The 17,867-nt window shown below is 52.0% G+C and overlaps 1 protein-coding gene across 3 annotated transcripts in view; it reads left to right on the plus strand.

Annotated features, from left to right (window-relative positions):
* LOC141075705 (putative N-acetyltransferase 8B) overlaps positions 1–17,867 on the plus strand; it is a 34,314-nt gene extending 16,447 nt beyond the window's left edge. For 2 of the 3 annotated variants that reach the window (XM_073562841.1, XM_073562842.1), the window contains 2 exons: positions 11,018–11,722; positions 16,949–17,867. In XM_073562841.1, the coding sequence (XP_073418942.1) occupies positions 11,026–11,691 (666 nt within the window). In that variant the 5' untranslated portion in view covers positions 11,018–11,025 and the 3' untranslated portion in view covers positions 11,692–11,722; positions 16,949–17,867. Of the gene's footprint in view, positions 1–5,414; positions 5,519–11,017; positions 11,723–16,948 lie in introns of those variants that run through there. The other variant, XM_073562839.1, reaches the window with a different exon arrangement.

The following is a 17,867-nucleotide window of genomic DNA, read 5'->3' on the forward strand; positions in this document are numbered from 1 at the left end:
GGATGATGGAGAGGTGCAGGTATGGTGGAGAGGTGCAGGTACGGTGGAGAGGTGGAGGGATGATGGAGAGGTGCAGGTATGGTGGAGAGGTGCAGGTACGGTGGAGAGTTGGAGGGATGATGGAGAGGTGCAGGTATGGTGGAGAGGTGCACGTACGGTGGAGATGTGCAGGTACGGTGGAGAGATGCAGGTACGGTGGAGAGGTGGAGGGATGATGGAGAGGTGCAGGTATGGTGGAGAGGTGCAGGTTCCGGTGGAGGGATGATGGAGAGGTGCAGGTATGGTGGAGAGGTGCAGGTACGATGGAGAGGTGGAGGGATGATGGAGAGGTGCAGGTACGGTGGAGAGGTGCAGGTAAAGTGAAGAGGTGGAGAGATGGTGGAGAGGTGCAGGTACGGTGGAGAGATGCAGGTACTGTGCAGAGGTGCAGGTATGGTGGAGAGATGCAGGTACGGTGGAGAGGTTCAGGAATGGTGGAGAGGTGCAGGAAAGGTGGAGGGATGATGGAGAGGTACAGGTATGGTGGAGAGGTGCAGGGATGGTGGAGAGGTTCAAGTATGGTGGAGACGTGCAGGAATGGTGGAAAGATGCAGGAATGGTGGAGAAGTGCAGATATGATGGAGAGGTGGAGGGATGGTGGAGAGGTGGAGGTATGGTGGAGAGGTGCAGGTATGGTGGAGAGGTGGAGGGATGGTGGAGAGGTGCAGGTGTGGTGGAGAGGTGGAGGAAAGGTGGAGAGGTGCAGGTATGGTGGAGAGGTGCAGGAATGATGGAGACGTTCAGGAATGGTGGAGGGATGATGACGAGGTACAGGTATGGTGGAGAGGTGCAGGTATGGTGGAGAGGTGGAGGGATGGTGGAGAGGTGCAGGTATGGTGGAGAGGTGGAGGGATGGTGGAGAGGTGCAAGTGTAGGGAAGGTGACCTGACGGACGGACGGACTTGTCAGACTAGAAAGAGAAGGGTTGCACACTTTAGACAGATATCAGTTATGACAGTGGGAAATAGTTAGGAAAGTGTAGATGACGTGCAGTACCTTGGGTTGACCACAAGATGGCAGGGAGGAGTGTGAGCAAAGGACTTGACAGCAGCTTAGGGCTTTAGAAACCGTTGGTCATGGGGGGCGGAGTTACAGGGAAGCGGGAAAGATATAAATTTGACAGGAGGGTTCCAGAAAGTTCCAGTCCCCGGGAGGAGCTCAAGAGACAAGAAGTCTGTGACAATTGGAGTGTTGTGAGGAGAGCTAAACCAGGGGACTGAGGAGAAAGGAAGTCAGGGGGGTGGTCCTGACACAAAGTACCGCAGCACAGACGAGGCCCCGGGGGAAAACATACCGAATTAAGGACGACAACAGATCAGTAAAATTGCTGTCGGTGTACAGGCCTAAGGCAGCCACAGTGACTGAGCTGTCAGGAACGTCACTAAGTTTGAAAAAGGGACGGTGCGTATATTTACGTCTCTAGTGCAAAGTACGGTGTGTGTAACGGGGCCTAGAAATGGAGGGCCGTGAAAAGGATTGCGGTGTATTGCTGGGGCCGTCAGACGGACACCGAGAAATAAACTTGGACCTGTTGCACCCGAAAGTTGCCTCCATCTTGTGTCTGTTACGTCACTGTGCGGTATACAGATGGACCACCCCCCAGTCCAGCCCACGACCCTACACAGGTATGGTGGAGAGGTGCAGGAAAGGTGGAGAGGTGCAGGTATGGTGGAGAGGTGCAGGTATGGTGGAGAGGTGCAGGTATGGTGGAGAGGTGCAGGTATGGTGGAGAGGTGCAGGTATGGTGGAGAGGTGCAGGTACGGTGGAGAGATGCAGGTATGGTGGAGAGGTGCAGGTACGGTGGAGAGGTGCAGGAAAGGTGGAGAGGTGCAGGTATGGTGGAGAGGTGCAGGTATGGTGGAGAGGTGCAGGTATGGTGGAGAGGTGCAGGAAAGGTGGAGAGGTGCAGGTATGGTGGAGAGGTGCAGGAAAGGTGGAGAGGTGCAGGTATGGTGGAGAGGTGCAGGTATGGTGGAGAGGTGCAGGTATGGTGGAGAGGTGCAGGAAAGGTGGAGAGGTGCAGGTATGGTGGAGAGGTGCAGGTATGGTGGAGAGGTGCAGGTATGGTGGAGAGGTGCAGGAAAGGTGGAGAGGTGCAGGTATGGTGGAGAGGTGCAGGAAAGGTGGAGAGGTGCAGGTATGGTGGAGAGGTGCAGGTATGGTGGAGAGGTGCAGGTATGGTGGAGAGGTGCAAGTACGATGGAGAGGTGGAGGGATGATGGAGAGGTGCAGGTATGGTGGAGAGGTGCAGGTACGGTGGAGAGATGCAGGTATGGTGGAGAGGTGCAGGTACGGTGGAGAGATGCAGGTACGGTGGAGAGGTGCAGGTACGGTGGAGAGGTGCAGGTACGGTGGAGAGATGCAGGTATGGTGGAGAGGTGCAGGTATGGTGGAGAGGTGCAGGTACGGTGGAGAGGTGCAGGTACGGTGGAGAGGTGCAGGTACGGTGGAGAGGTGCAGGTACGATGGAGAGGTGGAGGGATGGTGGAGAGGTGCAGGTATGGTGGAGAGAAGCAGGTATGGTGGAGAGGTGGAGGGATGGTGGAGAGGTGCAGGTATAGTGGAGAGGTGGAGGGATGATGGAGAGGTGCAGGTACAGTGGAGAGGTGGAGGGATGGTGGAGAGGTGCAGGTACAGTGGAGAGGTGCAGGTACAGTGGAGAGGTGCAGGTATGGTGGAGAGGTGCAGGTACGGTGGAGAGGTGCAGGTACGGTGGAGAGGTGCAGGTACGATGGAGAGGTGGAGGGATGGTGGAGAGGTGCAAGTACAGTGGAGAGGTGGAGGGATGGTGGAGAGGTGCAGGTACAGTGGAGAGGTGCAGGTACAGTGGAGAGGTGCAGGTATGGTGGAGAGATGCAGGTACGGTGGAGAGGTGCAGGTTTGATGAAGAGGTGCAGGTATGGTGGAGAGGTGCAGGTACAGTGGAGAGGTGCAGGTACAGTGGAGAGGTGGAGGGATGGTGGAGATGTGCAGGTACGGTGGAGAGATGCAGGTACGGTGGAGAGGTGGATGGATGATGGAGAGATGCAGGTACGGTGGAGAGGTGCAGGTACGATGGAGAGGTGCAGGTATGGTGGAGAGGTGCAGGTACGATGGAGAGGTGGAGGGATGATGGAGAGGTGCAGGTATGGTAGAGAGGTGCAGGTACAGTGAAGAGGTGGAGAGGTGCAGGTACGGTGGAGAGGTGCAGGTACGATGGAGAGGTGGAGGGATGATGGAGAGGTGCAGGTACAGTGGAGAGGTGCAGGTACAGTGGAGAGGTGCAGGTATGGTGGAGAGATGCAGGTACGGTGGAGAGGTGCAGGTTTGATGAAGAGGTGGAGGTGCGGTGGAGAGGTGCAGGTACAGTGAAGAGATGCAGGTACGGTGGAGAGATGGTGGAGAGGTGCAGGTACGGTGGCGAGATGCAGGTACGGTGGAGAGATGGTGGAGAGGTGCAGGTACGGTGGAGAGATGCAGGAACGGTGGAGAGATGGTGGAGAGGTGCAGGTACGGTGGAGAGATGCAGGTACGGTGGAGAGATGCAGGTACGGTGGAGAGGTGGAGGGATGATGGAGAGGTGCAGGTACGGTGGAGAGATGCAGGTACGGTGGAGAGGTGGAGGGATGACGGAGAGGTGCAGGTACGGTGGAGAGGTGCAGGTACAGTGAAGAGATGCAGGTACGGTGGAGAGGTGGAGGGATGATGGAGAGGTGCAGGTACGGTGGAGAGATGGTGGAGAGGTGCAGGTACGGTGGAGAGATGCAGGTACGGTGGAGAGGTGGAGGGATGATGGAGAGGTGCAGGTACGGTGGAGAGATGCAGGTACGGTGGAGAGGTGGAGGGATGATGGAGAGGTGCAGGTATGGTGGAGAGATGCAGGTACGGTGGAGAGGTGCAGGTACGGTGGAGAGGTGCAGGTACGGTGGAGAGGTGCAGGTATGGTGAAGAGGTGCAGGTATGGTGGAGAGGTGCAGGTACGGTGGAGAGGTGCAGGTACGGTGGAGAGGTGCAGGTACGGTGGAGAGGTGCAGGTACGATGGAGAGGTGGAGGGATGGTGGAGAGGTGCAGGTATGGTGGAGAGAAGCAGGTATGGTGGAGAGGTGCAGGTACGGTGGAGAGGTGCAGGTACGGTGGAGAGGTGCAGGTATGGTGGAGAGGTGCAGGTACGATGGAGAGGTGGAGGGATGGTGGAGAGGTGCAGGTATGGTGGAGAGGTGCAGGTACGGTGGAGAGGTGCAGGTACGGTGGAGAGGTGCAGGTATGCTGAGGAAACCGTTCAGCTTCACAGGGAGGGGACAACGCAATGGGTTTTATCGGTCTTCTAGTTGATAGAACAGAGATAGTCAATCGTTATTGGTAAAAGTGGGTTCACACTGTCTCTTGCGCTTCTCGTGCCAGCACCTCCATCGCTGTGTCACAGCCTCTTTGTCACTCACGGTACTGGCCAGGGCCCCTCTCAGTGTCTCTATGTGGCAGCAATGCAGTGCTGGAGCTGCTTGCACTTTGCACACACTTGCTGACTAATCTTCTTCGTTATTGTGTATCAGTCCATGACACCAGTTTCCAGACATCTCTGATGTGGCACCTCGCCTCCCATTGGGGGAAGTAGAGCGAGGATTACTCTGCCTCACTTTCTAGCTAGCTATTATGCAGGCTTTCTCTGCAGCACAGCTTTTTCCATTACCATCTTGTTTGCTTGCCTAACGTCTAATGGCAGGAGAACGCTGCGCATTTTACCCTCAGGATGATATCAGGGGCTCTAGGACCCCTATGGCTTTTACTTCCTCTGACCTATGCTGGTGGTACCTCAGTTACGACAACTAGTGTCGGAATGGGGTGGGGTGCCAAGGGCCCACCAGTATCCAACTCCAGGGCCCCACTTTCCCACTACAGGCAAATGTGACATTCTCCTCATTCACAAATCTATATAACAATGACCGGGGCAGATTGTGAATGAATGAGACGCCGCCTCTGTCTGTACATCGTGATTCGTGTATATAGTGCCAAGTATTGCTCTTATAAGTGGGCGGTGGCCACTCCTGCATGGGGGCCCACCCGAGGATTCTCCTGTTCTCCAGTGGGCCAGTCCGAGGCTGATTGCAACCAGTACCCCGGACCACCCAGTGCTAGGCACGTCTGGACCTGGTGGGTTTCTCCCATTTAATGAGTAGATCAGACATCACCTCCTCCTCCCAGCAATGGTGGTGATGCTCCTGGACATACAGTAAGTCCATAGAACGTTCCCTGGAGTCGCAGGTGCGTGACTCCTCTCTGCGGAGCGGCCGATGAGTGACCTCAGTTCCTGGAATTATTAGGACACAGTTAATACATTAATAGACCTGGGTGGAAAGGACGGGGCGCTGACAGTCACTTCAGACAGGGCGCATTAATGATTACTGGAGGCTGTGAGAGCTGGATACTGTGCTGTCCCCAAGCTGCAGACCGAGGCGCGAGCTCCAGAAGCCCCTGAAGCCCCCAAAGCCCTGACGCCCCAGGTTTGTCACATCTCTATATTCTCTATATGCCGATGACCTGCGGACTCTTCCGGCGTATCTCCCGGGGATTTCTCACTTTCTTGTGCGACTTTCTGATTTAGAAGCAGATTTCTTTCAGTGTAAAGATGTATCGGCTCCAAGAAGCCAAATAATACGAATAATGGGGTCCGGCGTCACAATGTATCTCACCCTCATCACAGACCATCTGCAGAGAATGACGGACCGCAGGTCAGGAGCCAGTGAACCCTGAGAACAGAGCTCAGCGCTGCCGCCGTCTCCTCCAGAGCAGCACTCTCACCAGCCCCGTCTCCTCCAGAGCAGCACTCTCACCAGCCCATCTCCTTCAGAGCAGCACTCTCACCAGCCCCGTCTCCTCCAGAGCAGCACTCTCACCAGCCCCGTCTCCTCCAGAGCAGCACTCTCACCAGCCCCGTCTCCTCCAGAGCAGCACTCCCACCAACCCCGTAACCTCCAGAGCAGCACTCCCACCAGCCCCGTAACCTCCAGAGCAGCACTCTCACCAGCCCCGTAACCTCCAGAGCAGCACTCTCACCAGCCCCGTAACCTCCAGAGCAGCACTCTCACCAGCCCCGTCTCCTCCAGAGCAGCACTCTCACCAGCCCCGTAACCTCCAGAGCAGCAGTGTCATCAGCCCCATAACTTCTAGAGCAGCACTCTCACCAGCCCCGTCTCCTCCAGAGCAGCACTCTCACCAGCCCCGTCTCCTCCAGAGCAGCACTCTCACCAGCCCCGTAACCTCCAGAGCAGTACTCTCCCCAGCCCCATAACCTCCAGAGCAGCACTCTCACCAGCCCCGTCTCCTCCAGAGCAGCACTCTCGTCAGCCCCGTAATCTCCAGAGCAGCACTCTCACCAGCCCCGTCTCCTCCAGAGCAGCACTCTCCCCAGCCCCATAACCTCCAGAGCAGCACTCTCACCAGCCCCGTCTCCTCCAGAGCAGCACTCTCGTCAGCCCCGTCTCCTCCAGAGCAGCACTCTCGTCAGCCCCGTAACCTCCAGAGCAGCACTCTCACCAGCCCCGTCTCCTCCAGAGCAGCACTCTCACCAGCCCCGTCTCCTCCAGAGCAGCACTCTCGTCAGCCCCGCAACCTCCAGAGCAGCACTCTCACCAGCTGTGTCTCCTCCAGAGCAGCACTCTAACCAGCCCCGTCTCCTCCAGAGCAGCACTCTCATCAGCTCCGTCATCTCCAGAGCAGCACTCTCATCAGCTCAGTCATCTCCAGAGCAGCACTCTCGCCAGCCCCGTCTCCTCCAGAGCAGCACTCTCACCAGCCTCATCTCCTCCAGAGCAGCACTCTCACCAGCCCCGTCTGGTCCAGAGCAGCACTCTCACCAGCCCTGTCTTCTCCAGAGCACCACTCTCATCAGCCCCGTCTCCTCCAGAGCAGCACTCTCACCAGCCCCGTCTCCTCCAGAGCAGCACTCTCACGAGCTCCGTTTTCTCCAGAGCAGCACTCTCACCAGCCCCGTCTCCTCCAGAGCAGCACTCTCACCAGCCCCGTCTCCTCCAGAGCAGCACTCTCACCAGCCTCGTAACCTCCAGAGCAGCATTCTCACCAGCCCCATTCTCCAGAGCAGCGCTTTCACCAGCCACGTCACACCACGTCGGGGGCAACTCAGGAGATCTCATAGTGAAGCTTTTTATTTCCAATGCCGCGGTCTACACATAGAGTGAAGACTTGTGGATATGAGGATTGTTCTATTAAGCCAAATATTAGGCTGCTGCTCCGTACAAATCACTTCTCAGTGATAACACCATTCACAATGGATGTCACAGCTCACCTCCTCCTCCTCTACAATGACTGGTACACCTCTATATACAGCTGTTAACACAGCAATCATTCACAATGGATGTCACAGCCAGCGTCGGGCTGGAGCACCTTGGGCCCACCAGAGAAAATCATTCTTGAGGCCCATTATGTAGCTACATAGAAATAAATACAAGACCACCAACTGTGCGATATAACACGCTAATATCAGGGTATAATATAAGGTAGTACACGTCTTAATTATGTAGCAGGGGTTGGGGTGGAATCATAGAGGGATAGCCCTCTCATAGAATATAATGTAGCCCCCTCATAGAATATAATGTAGCCCCCTCATAGAATATAATGTAGCCTCTCATAGAATATAATGTAGCCACCCTCATAAAATAATATAGCCCCCCCCTCATAAGGTATAACACAGTCCCCACCATAGAATATAATGTAGCACCCTCATAGGGTATAACGCAGCCCCCCTCATATAGTATAATGCAGCCCCACCACAGAATATAATTCAGCCCCACCATAGAGTATATTGTAGCCCCCTCATAGGGCATATTGCTGCCCCCCTCATATAGTATGATGTAGCCCCCCAGAATATAATGTAGTCCCCTGAGAGAATAATGCAGCCCCACCACAGAATATAATGCAGTCCCCCATAGAGTATACTGTAGCCCCCTCATATAGTAATATGTAGCTCCAAGAATATAATGTTGTCCTCTGAGAGAATAATGCAGCCCCACCACAGAATATAATGCAGCCCCCATATAGTATGATGTAGCCCCCCAGAATATAATGTAGTCCCTTGAGAATAATACAGTCCCCCCACAGAATATAACGTAGTCCCCTAGTAAAATAATGCAGCCCCACCACAGAATATAATGCAGCCCCCCATAGGGTATACTGTAGCCCCCTCATATAGTATGATGTAGCCCCCCAGAATATAATGTAGTCCCCTGAGAATACTGTAGCCCCCTCATAAAGTATGATGTAGCCCCTCTCCATCCCCATCATTGTCCTCATCACCACCTCCATCATTGCCTTCTCCCCCACCACCCCTATCATTCTCCCCCACCACCCCCATCACTGCCCATTCCACCACCTCAATCATTGCCTCCTCCCCACCACCATTATTGCTCATCACCTCCATCATTGCCTCCCCCACCACCATCATTGCCCATTTCATCACCTCCTCCTCCTCCATCTTTGCCTCCCCCACTGCCATCATTGCCCATCACCTCCATCATTGCCTCCCCCTACCATCACTGGCCATCACCTCCATCATTGCCTCCCCCACCACCCTCATTGCCCATCACCTCCATCATTGCCTCCCTCCCACCACCCTCATTGCCCATCACCTCCATCATTGCCTCACCTGTTATGAATAGGTCACTGAGGAGGATAGCAGGAATAGGCTAGGCCACCAGGAAACCAGAAAGGTTGGTAACTCAGCGGATTGCAGACCCCTAATCCTAACAACACAACTAGCAATAGCCGTGAGGTGTACCTATGATGCCCTAGACGCCTCGGCACAGCCGGAGAACTAACTAAGCTTAAAGCAAGAAAGGTGAAATCTAAACTGCCCCGGAGCAGACCCCAAAGAAATACGTAGCCCCCAAACATATATTGTCGGTGAGACAAGATGAGGCACAAACACAGGCAAAAAAAAGACTGCGCAAATGGTGGGGTACAAACTGTCTAGATAGGATAGGAAAGGAAAGACACTGTCTGCAATCACGCAAAAACCCTAAAAAATCCAACACGTCTGATGTACAAAAAACACTGAGGTCTCACGACCTCTCCCCCACTATATCAGCATTCTGGTGTAAACTGGCAGCAAAGCAAAAGAGACTAATATAACAGGGGACTGAACAAACTGACACAAGCTGTAACATATGGAGCGGGGTCCAGCACTGCCCGAGCAGGGAGCACGCTGAACCCTCACAGCAAAGCAGAAAGAGGCAAAACCAGATCAGATGCAAAGGATTAGCAAATGAACAACTTAACTGAAAAATGCAGGATCAGGCAGGAGACAGCAGATCTCAAAATGCACAGGAAGAACTAATCACCAGCAACAACTGAGGGAAGCCTGCTCACTTATATCCTCTCAGTCAGTAATCCCTGATTTCCAATCATCGTCGTCAGGCGGCAGACTTCTGTCAACCCGGCCAGCTCCACTACCCGCAGTAACAACCAGAGGGAGCCCCGACTCAGAAGTCAGATCAAGAGAATTCACAACACTCACCCCACCACCTTCATTGCCAATCAACTCCATCATTGCCTCCCCCCACCAATATCATTGTCCTTCCCCACCACCCCTCTCTCTCACCCACACACAAAGCACCGCACCACATACACACACACAGGCACACAGACACACAGTACAACTCATCTCCCCGCAGCCGCAGCACCTGGCAACCTCTTCCTCGCCGGCAGCTTTCTGTCTGAGGCAGCACGCTGGATGATGACATCATCCAGCTGGGCTGTCTCAGACAGGAAGCGCCGGACAGGAAGCAGGACGCCGGGATGTGCTGCGCTGTGTGTCTGTGTGCCTGCGTGTGTGTATGTGGTGCGGTGGTCGGGCTTTACATGCGGGCAGTGTGAGCCTCAACCTGCGGCTAACGATGCCCGCTATTAAAGAGAAATGGTATTCACTCCTCTCCATGCCCATAGGGGAGTGGGGAAGCGTGACTATTCATTTCGCTTTAGCAGCAGGGACAGGATCCTGTCTCCAGCTGCTGCTAAGCTGGCACAGAGCGGGCCCCCTTGACTCCAGGGCCCCATAGCCACTAGTTGGGGGCCCCTGGAGCATTAGGGGCCCTAGGCAGCTGCTGGCCAGTATGCCAGCAGGTGTCAGTGCCTGCCTGGGCCCACGGGAGAATCCTCCAGTTCTCCGGAGGGCCAGACCAAGCCTGGTCACAGTTCACCTCCTCCTGTACAATGACTGATAACACCTCTATATACAGTAGATAAACAGGATCCACCATTCACAATAGGTGATGTCACAGCTCACCCCCTCCTCCTGTACAATGACTGATAACACCTCTACATACAGAAGATAACACAGGATCCACCATTCACAATAGATGATCTCACAGCTCACCTTCTCCTCCTGCACAATAACTGATAACACCTCTATATACAACTGATAACACAGGATCCACCATTCACAATAGGTGATGTAACAGCTCACCTCCTCCTCCTCCTGTACAATGACTGATAATAACACCTCTATATAAGGTAGATAACACAGGATTCAGCATTCACCATTGGTGATGTCACAATTCACCGCCTCCATCCTCCTCTCCTCACCACTGATCACAGAGCTTGAATTTAATCCTCTCCCCTATGACAGTAATGATGGACATATCTCACCTCCTCCTCCTCCCCGTATAATGACCTCATGCTCAGGGCATTTCCACAATCCTCTCCCTGTCAGTAGTGATGGACATATCTCACCTCCTCCTCCTCCCTGTATAATGCCGTCAGGCTCAGGACATTCCCACAATCCTCTCCCCTATGTCAGTAGTGATGGACACAGCTCACCTCCTCCTACCTATATAGTGACCTCCTGTAGAGTGTGTGCACACCTGCAGCTGTCACATTGCCTTTAAGGACCTTTGTGATGCAGAATGATATCCTGTGATGTTACTTTAAGAATACAGATTTTTTTCCTGTTCTCATGGTTTCTTGCGATCGTTTTCCTTCTTCTCCAGGAGGCCACATGTCGAACTACAGTATCCGTCTGTACCAGGACAGTGACCACCGCAGGATCCAGGAGATCTTCATCTCTGGCTGCCATGAGCACATCCCTAGAGCCTTCTACCGGGGCTTAAGACAACCTCACAACTGGCTGCTCCTGCTGGTGGGGCTCATTCTCCCTCTGGTCACTCTGGGGTCCATCGCGCTCTCCATCTTGGGTGTGACCGGGGTGCTGATGGTTTTATGGCTGCCCGGCAGAGAGTTTTACCTTTACCACATCAGGCATGGTCTGGCCGGAGACTTGAAGGACATCAGAAAACATTATCTGCAGAGGGAATATCACTGCTTCTGGGTGGTGGACCTGGAAGGAGAAGTCATCGGCATGGTGGCCGCCATCCCTGCCATGACCCCTCACGAGAAGAACATCGAGCTGAAGAGGATGTTTGTAGCTGATCACCACCGAGGCAAAGGGATCGCTAAAGTGCTGTGCAGGACGGTGATTGACTATACTCGGAGGAGTGGTTGTAAGGCCGTCGTCCTGTCCACCACCAACGTCCAGGTCCATGCTGTAAACATGTATGAGAAGGTGGGCTTCAGGCGAACAGCCCCAACAGTATACAATGCATGGCTCGGCCTGGTTGGAATGGCCTGGGTGAGCTACCGATACGACATCCCCTCTGACACCTGAGCCTTTGTCACCAGACGGCCCTGTTAATAGTGTAAGTAGAAGTGTCTGACATTTAGGAAGGTGTACATGGCGTCTAGCGCTGGGACATGACAGGACATTGGGTTGATGACCTCCGGGAATGGATGGTCCTGAGAACACGTTCAGTCATTACAACCTTCATCTGAGGGACTAAGAGAAAGCAACATCTTATTCCATAGAAAAGTCTTCAAACCAGACTAAAAACATCAAATTGTCTTCTCTTGAAAAGTCCTAACAAGCTCCAGATTTCAGGTTGTATCTAATAAACCCAAATAACAGAAAGGTTCCTCCACCATGACCCAAGAGGTGACCCAACGTCTTGTCTTTGCATTCTGACATCTCTTTGTAAAAAGCTTCCTTCTTCATTGTGTAAGTGTCGAGTCCTCCTTGTGTCGCTTCCATGGTTCCTCCGTCCTCTTTCTTCAGACCTGATATGAGTCGCTCCTTGTTTGGCCAAGTCTGGTGCCTTCAACATGAATGAGTTTCTCTTAGACTGGGTTCACACGTAGCGGAACTCTCGCGGAAATTACCGTGAGAATTCCGGAATTCTATTCCGCCGGAAAATCGCATTTTAAATTCCCGTGATTTTTACGTGGAAAAACTAGCATTTTGCAAGCGCAATTAGCTTGCAGAATTGCTAGCGTTTTCCAAGCGATCTGGAGCATCGCTTGGAGAACTGATTGACAGGTTGGTCACACTCGTCAAACATAGTGTTTGACGAGTGTGACCAACTTATTTCTATTGAGGCCGCCTAGGCTGAGTTCACACGTGCTGTTTTTTTCGCGTTTCCGCGGCGGTTTTAACCGCACGATTTTGCCGTGAAAACGCGAAAAATAAGCATCCCATGCATTCCTATGGGATTCCGCAATGCTGTGCTAATGCTGCGGTTTTTACCGCGGCGGAATCGCTTCGCGGTAAAACCGCAGCATGCTCATTAATTTTGCGGAATGGCTGCGATCCTGCACCCATAGGAATGCATTGTTCCGCTTATTTTCCGCATGTGGCTGTGCACACCATGCGAAAAGTAAGCAGAACATTTGCGGATGGTACCCACGGTCCGGAGGAGAGGAGACTGTCCCCCGGGCTTTGGGTACCATATCCCTGTAAAAATAGAATTTAAAATAAAAAATATTGTTATTCTCAACTTCCGACATCCCGCGCAGCATTCCTTCCTCTCTCCACGCTCCCGGTCCCAGTAAGCCTTTGCGAGCGATGACGTCCGTTCTCGCGGGATTGAGAAGTCTTGTGGTCATTCGCACGACGTCATTGCAAATGACCGCGAGACGTCGCGATCCCGCGAGAACAGACGTCATTGCGGTAATTCTCGCAAAGGATTACTGGGACCGGGAGCGTGGAGAGAGGCGGGAAGGCTGCGCGGGACGTCGGAAGGTGAGAATAACAATATATATTTTTTATTATTATTTTTTACATTCTATCTTTTACTATTGATGCCGCATAGGCGGCCTCAATAGTAAACAGTTGGTCACACTCGTCAAACACTATGTATGACGAGTGTGACCAACCTGTCAATCAGTTCTCCAAGTGATGCTCTATATCGCTTGGAAAACGCTAGCAATTCTGCAAGCTAATTACGCTTCCAAAATGCTAGTTTTTCCACGGGAAAATCACGGGAATTTAAAATGCGATTTTGGATGGAATTCCGGCGGTAATTTCCGCGAGAGTTTCGCTACGTGTGAACCCAGCCTTAAAGTTTCCCAAGGACATCAGATCTTGCAGGTGGATCCCACTCTCTGAGAATAATAATCTCTGTCCATGGTCCTGCAGAGGAGCGATGCCAGAGATGTCCACACCTGCTCCTTGGTCCATAGATATAAGTTCATGCATGTAACTCAGTAGATCAGGATCGATTGTGTATAAGATCATGAGGAATCTCTTTCATCAGGAACACAGGTACACTACAGAACTGTCCAGCTCATTCATGGGGTTTGTCCTCTTCCATTAATTCATGATTATATAGCGCTATCTTATTCCACAGCGCTGTACAGACATTATCATCACTGTCCCCATCGGGGATCACACTATAATTTCCCTATCACTTTGTCTTTGGAAGGAAACAGAGAACCTTGGGAAAGCCACGAAACATGGGGAGAACATACATCCTTGATGGGATTTGAACCCAGGACCCAAGCACTGCAAGGCTGCAGTGTTTACCACTGAGCCACCATACTGCCCTATATAGTACACTGCTAACCACTCAGCCATCATGCTGCCCTATATTATATAGTACACTGCTATCGACTGCGTCATCGTGCTGTCCTATATATAGTACAGTGCTAATCACAGAGCCATCATGCTGCCTTATATATAGTACGCTGCTAACCACTGAGCCACCATGCTGTCCTATATATAGTACACTGCTAACCACTGAGCCACCGTTCTGTCCTATATATAGTACACTGCTAACCACTGAGCCACCGTTCTGTCCTATATATAGTACAGTGCTAATCACTGAGCCACCGTTCTGTCCTATATATAGTACAGTGCTAATCACTGAGCCACCGTGCAGCTGTAGGGTCTTCTAATGTCTCCGTTTTGACTGTTTTAGTTTATTGACCACTGCTCCCCTCTCGGGTGGCATGCTGGACTCTCATACCCACCGTCCTACCTGAGCCTCGGTGACGAGAGCAGACAAACCAAGAAGTCTCGCAGAGCGTTACATTGTATCACGCGGTAAAGGCAGAGTAATGACGATCAGAAGTGTTCAGCTCCACTTACGTCACTTACGACACAACTTTCCAACGAGAAACCTCGTTCCTCATAAGATCCTGAGAGATCACAGATGTTACGGGCAGGAGAGCACAGAACAATGGAGATCTGTAGATCATGGTGTCCCGGGTCATAGATAACAGCAGCTATGGCCGAAGAGAAGAGCGATAGATGGAGGAATCTGATATCACTTGTATATAAGGGGCCGGTCAGCAGGATGGAGAACTGCCGGAAACAGTGTCACGTGGGGCCGTGTGCTTCACTGTGGAGCACGACTAGTGCACGAGCCACCATATCACCCCTGGGCTCAGCTGGACACAGGGCCGGACTGGCCATCTGGCAATTCTGGCAAATGTCAGAAGGGCCTGTCTGGTCATGGGCCGCCTTGTCTGCTATGTTGTTAACAGAATCAGTGTTCTCAAGACTCCCATACTGTGAAGAGGTGTGACGGAGCCCAAAGTCGCTGACCCCGTCACTTACCCAGCAGCCACGGGGATCATTAGAGACATTGGTCTTGTAGTAAATCTTCCTTTCCTCCATCCAGGGTAATATTAGTAATATATCCCATCTGGTGCTCGGGGGCAGGGACAGCTGGACCTGTGTGATTTCATGTGCCAGGGCTGAATTTCGGCCCCAGTCCGTACCTGGCTGGACATCTGGCTGTGCCTGTGGAGTAAATCCTCACATCCTGCAGACTGTATCTCTGAAGAGCAGGACCAAAACATGTCCTTACAAATCAGGCCATAAAGCAGGGTCAGACTGGGTGAAATCCCATCATAAAGGGGCAGATCAACTGTGGAGCCCACAGAATAAGCCTCCAGTATCCATGGAAGGGCTCTCCAGGGTCATCGTGTCCAACCCCCTGCTCAAATAGAGGTCTGTCCAGCCTCTGTATCAGGATCCTGTCAGCGCCGGCGGACTGCCGCGGCTGACAGGGTAACTCACCCAGACTATGGGGAGACACGGGGTCCGATACTGTAGGGAGAATTCTGACACCAGGACCTGCGACACTGAAAGTAGCTTAGCAGCACCAGGACCTGCGATCATGTGACCACAGGGGGCGTGGCTTAGCGTCCTGCTGCTGGAGATGGCAATAGAGTTCTATAACAGGAATCCTGGAGTACAGGCTCGGAAACCTCAGGTCAGACAAACGGGGGTCATACACGGGGAGGGCGGCGCGGTACCAGGGGGACAAGCAGAGAACAGTCAGAACGTAAGCAATGAGTCATACACAGAGATAGCAAACGCGGTGCAGCCATGGGGGCGGCCTGTGCACCCGCGTACGCCAACCTTCTCTTGGGGTTTTGGGAGCGGTTGGTGTTTGGGGACGCGGGTGTGGAGGCCACTGACCATGTGCTGCATTGGTTGCGTTATATAGATGATGTTTTGTTATTTTGGTGGGGGGCGGAGTGGCAGTTGGAGGATTTCATGGCTGTGTTGAACAATAATTCTTTTAATATACATTTGACTTATAAATATGACTATAAAAATATAGATTTTTTTGGACATCAGTCTGGAGGTAGATGACTCATCTTTGATCCAGACTGATGTTTTTCGGAATGCATTATTACACGCGGCCAAGCCACGGTGAGGGCCGTGCCGGTCGGACAGTTTTTGAGGATACGGCGCATCTGCTCCGCTGAGAGTAGATTTGAGAAGCAGGCGTTGGATATGAGGGAAAGATTCAGGCAACGTGGTTATAGTAGAAGAAATATTAGGAATGGGTACCGGAGGGCCAAGTTCACAACACGCGATCAGCTGTTATACTCAAAAAAGTGCCCAAAGAGGCACGAATGGGACAGTATGAGAGGTGTCCTTCAAAAACATTGGCCCACTCTGTACACCGAGCCCTCTCTGAGACCTTTTCTGACTGATTGGCCACAAATGACCCCCCGGAGGTCTAAAAATTTAAAAGACTCACTAAGAGTCATTATGTGCCCCCAAGGGAAAGCCTTTTTGGACACACTAGACAGGTGAGGGGCTGGTTTAAATGTGGGCACTGCATGGCGTGCAATAACATCCTGCGACCGGATTCGTTTCTCTCTGCTGATGGTCTCATGATTAATGGATATCTCGTGTAGTAGCGTAAATGTGATTTATTAGGCCCCTTGTGGAGGTTCCCTTATTTATGTTGGATTAACATCAAGGGAATTCCGCGTACGGGAACATGTCCGTGATATAGTGGCAGCTAAAAAAGCAGAGAACCATTCCCCGACACTTCAGGGCGGCTCACGGTTGTGACCCGTCTAGCTTTATGGTAAGGGGAATTGATCTAGTCCACACTGGGATCGGGGGGGGGGTAATGTAAAAAAACTGCTCGCCCAACGAGAATTAAAATGGGTGGTGACTTTAGGAACAATGGAGCCTGCTGGCCTTAATGACTCCCTGAATTTTGGCCCTTTTTTGTAAAGAGCATTTGCGGATTTATTTCCTCCACTTTTGTATTTTTAATTGATGTGTGGGTTGTTTGTGTGGTTTTAATCATATAATCTTTCTTTTCCTTTTCCTTTAGTTATTTGTGATTATATGTCAGTTGACGCTAGAAAATCTATTACATCTATTGGTGAGAGCTGATTCCTGCACAAGTGAAGCTGATTACTGGAAAAACATTGGAAACAATTAATATGAAGATATATTCAGCGGATAATGATTCTTCAGAGGACTTGTTTGTCTCTTTTCCTTTTTAGCATTATTGTCTTTGCCTTATATGGATTCACTATGGCACTGGGTTTATGGTTGGCGCTGTTGTTGTGCGCCTGCGCGTCTCCGCGGGTCTTCCCGGCCCTGACTATCCGGCACAGCCTGTGTCTCTTCGTGACTGGGTACTTCCCGTCCTCACTCACTTTCCAGCCAGGCACCGCCGGGTGTTCGGGGTTGGGGGATGCCGGGGAACTGCGCATGCGCCGCCTACACACGGTGCTTGAGGAACAGATCAGCTGATGATCAGGTGACCTAATTGTGACGTTGTTAAAAGGCCCTGCACCCACGTCCAGTGCACTTCCCCTCGAGAAAGCTAAACGCTGGTTGGCGAAACGCGCGTTGGGGTGTCCCGGGCTGAGGTGTCTGCACTCCTTGACGTATTTTCTGCCGCCCCTCATGCTGTCTCTTCCACTTTTTTGCCCCATTCGTGCATCTACCTTTACATGGTGGTTGCTTATACTTTAAAGCAGGATAATCAGGTTATATGGTAAGCCTGATCCTATTATGGCACCATGAGTTACTTTCACAATGGGATTCTATTTGGTCTATTTTTGATCTTTAAGACATGGGAGATTGGCTACTGGGGTCACACTATTGTGGCTGGTATTTATGCTGAGCGCAGCATCACATTTTCCCGGCTTTGGTGTACACATTGAATTCATTGTCTATGCATGTGTCTTGTAATTTTATCTCTTGTATATGTTAATAAAGACTACATTTTATTCTAAAAA

Source organism: Dendrobates tinctorius, unplaced genomic scaffold (assembly GCF_039654945.1).
Source record: "Dendrobates tinctorius isolate UK_male_01 unplaced genomic scaffold, ASM3965494v1 ptg000367l, whole genome shotgun sequence".
NCBI classification, from domain to species: domain Eukaryota; kingdom Metazoa; phylum Chordata; class Amphibia; order Anura; family Dendrobatidae; genus Dendrobates; species Dendrobates tinctorius.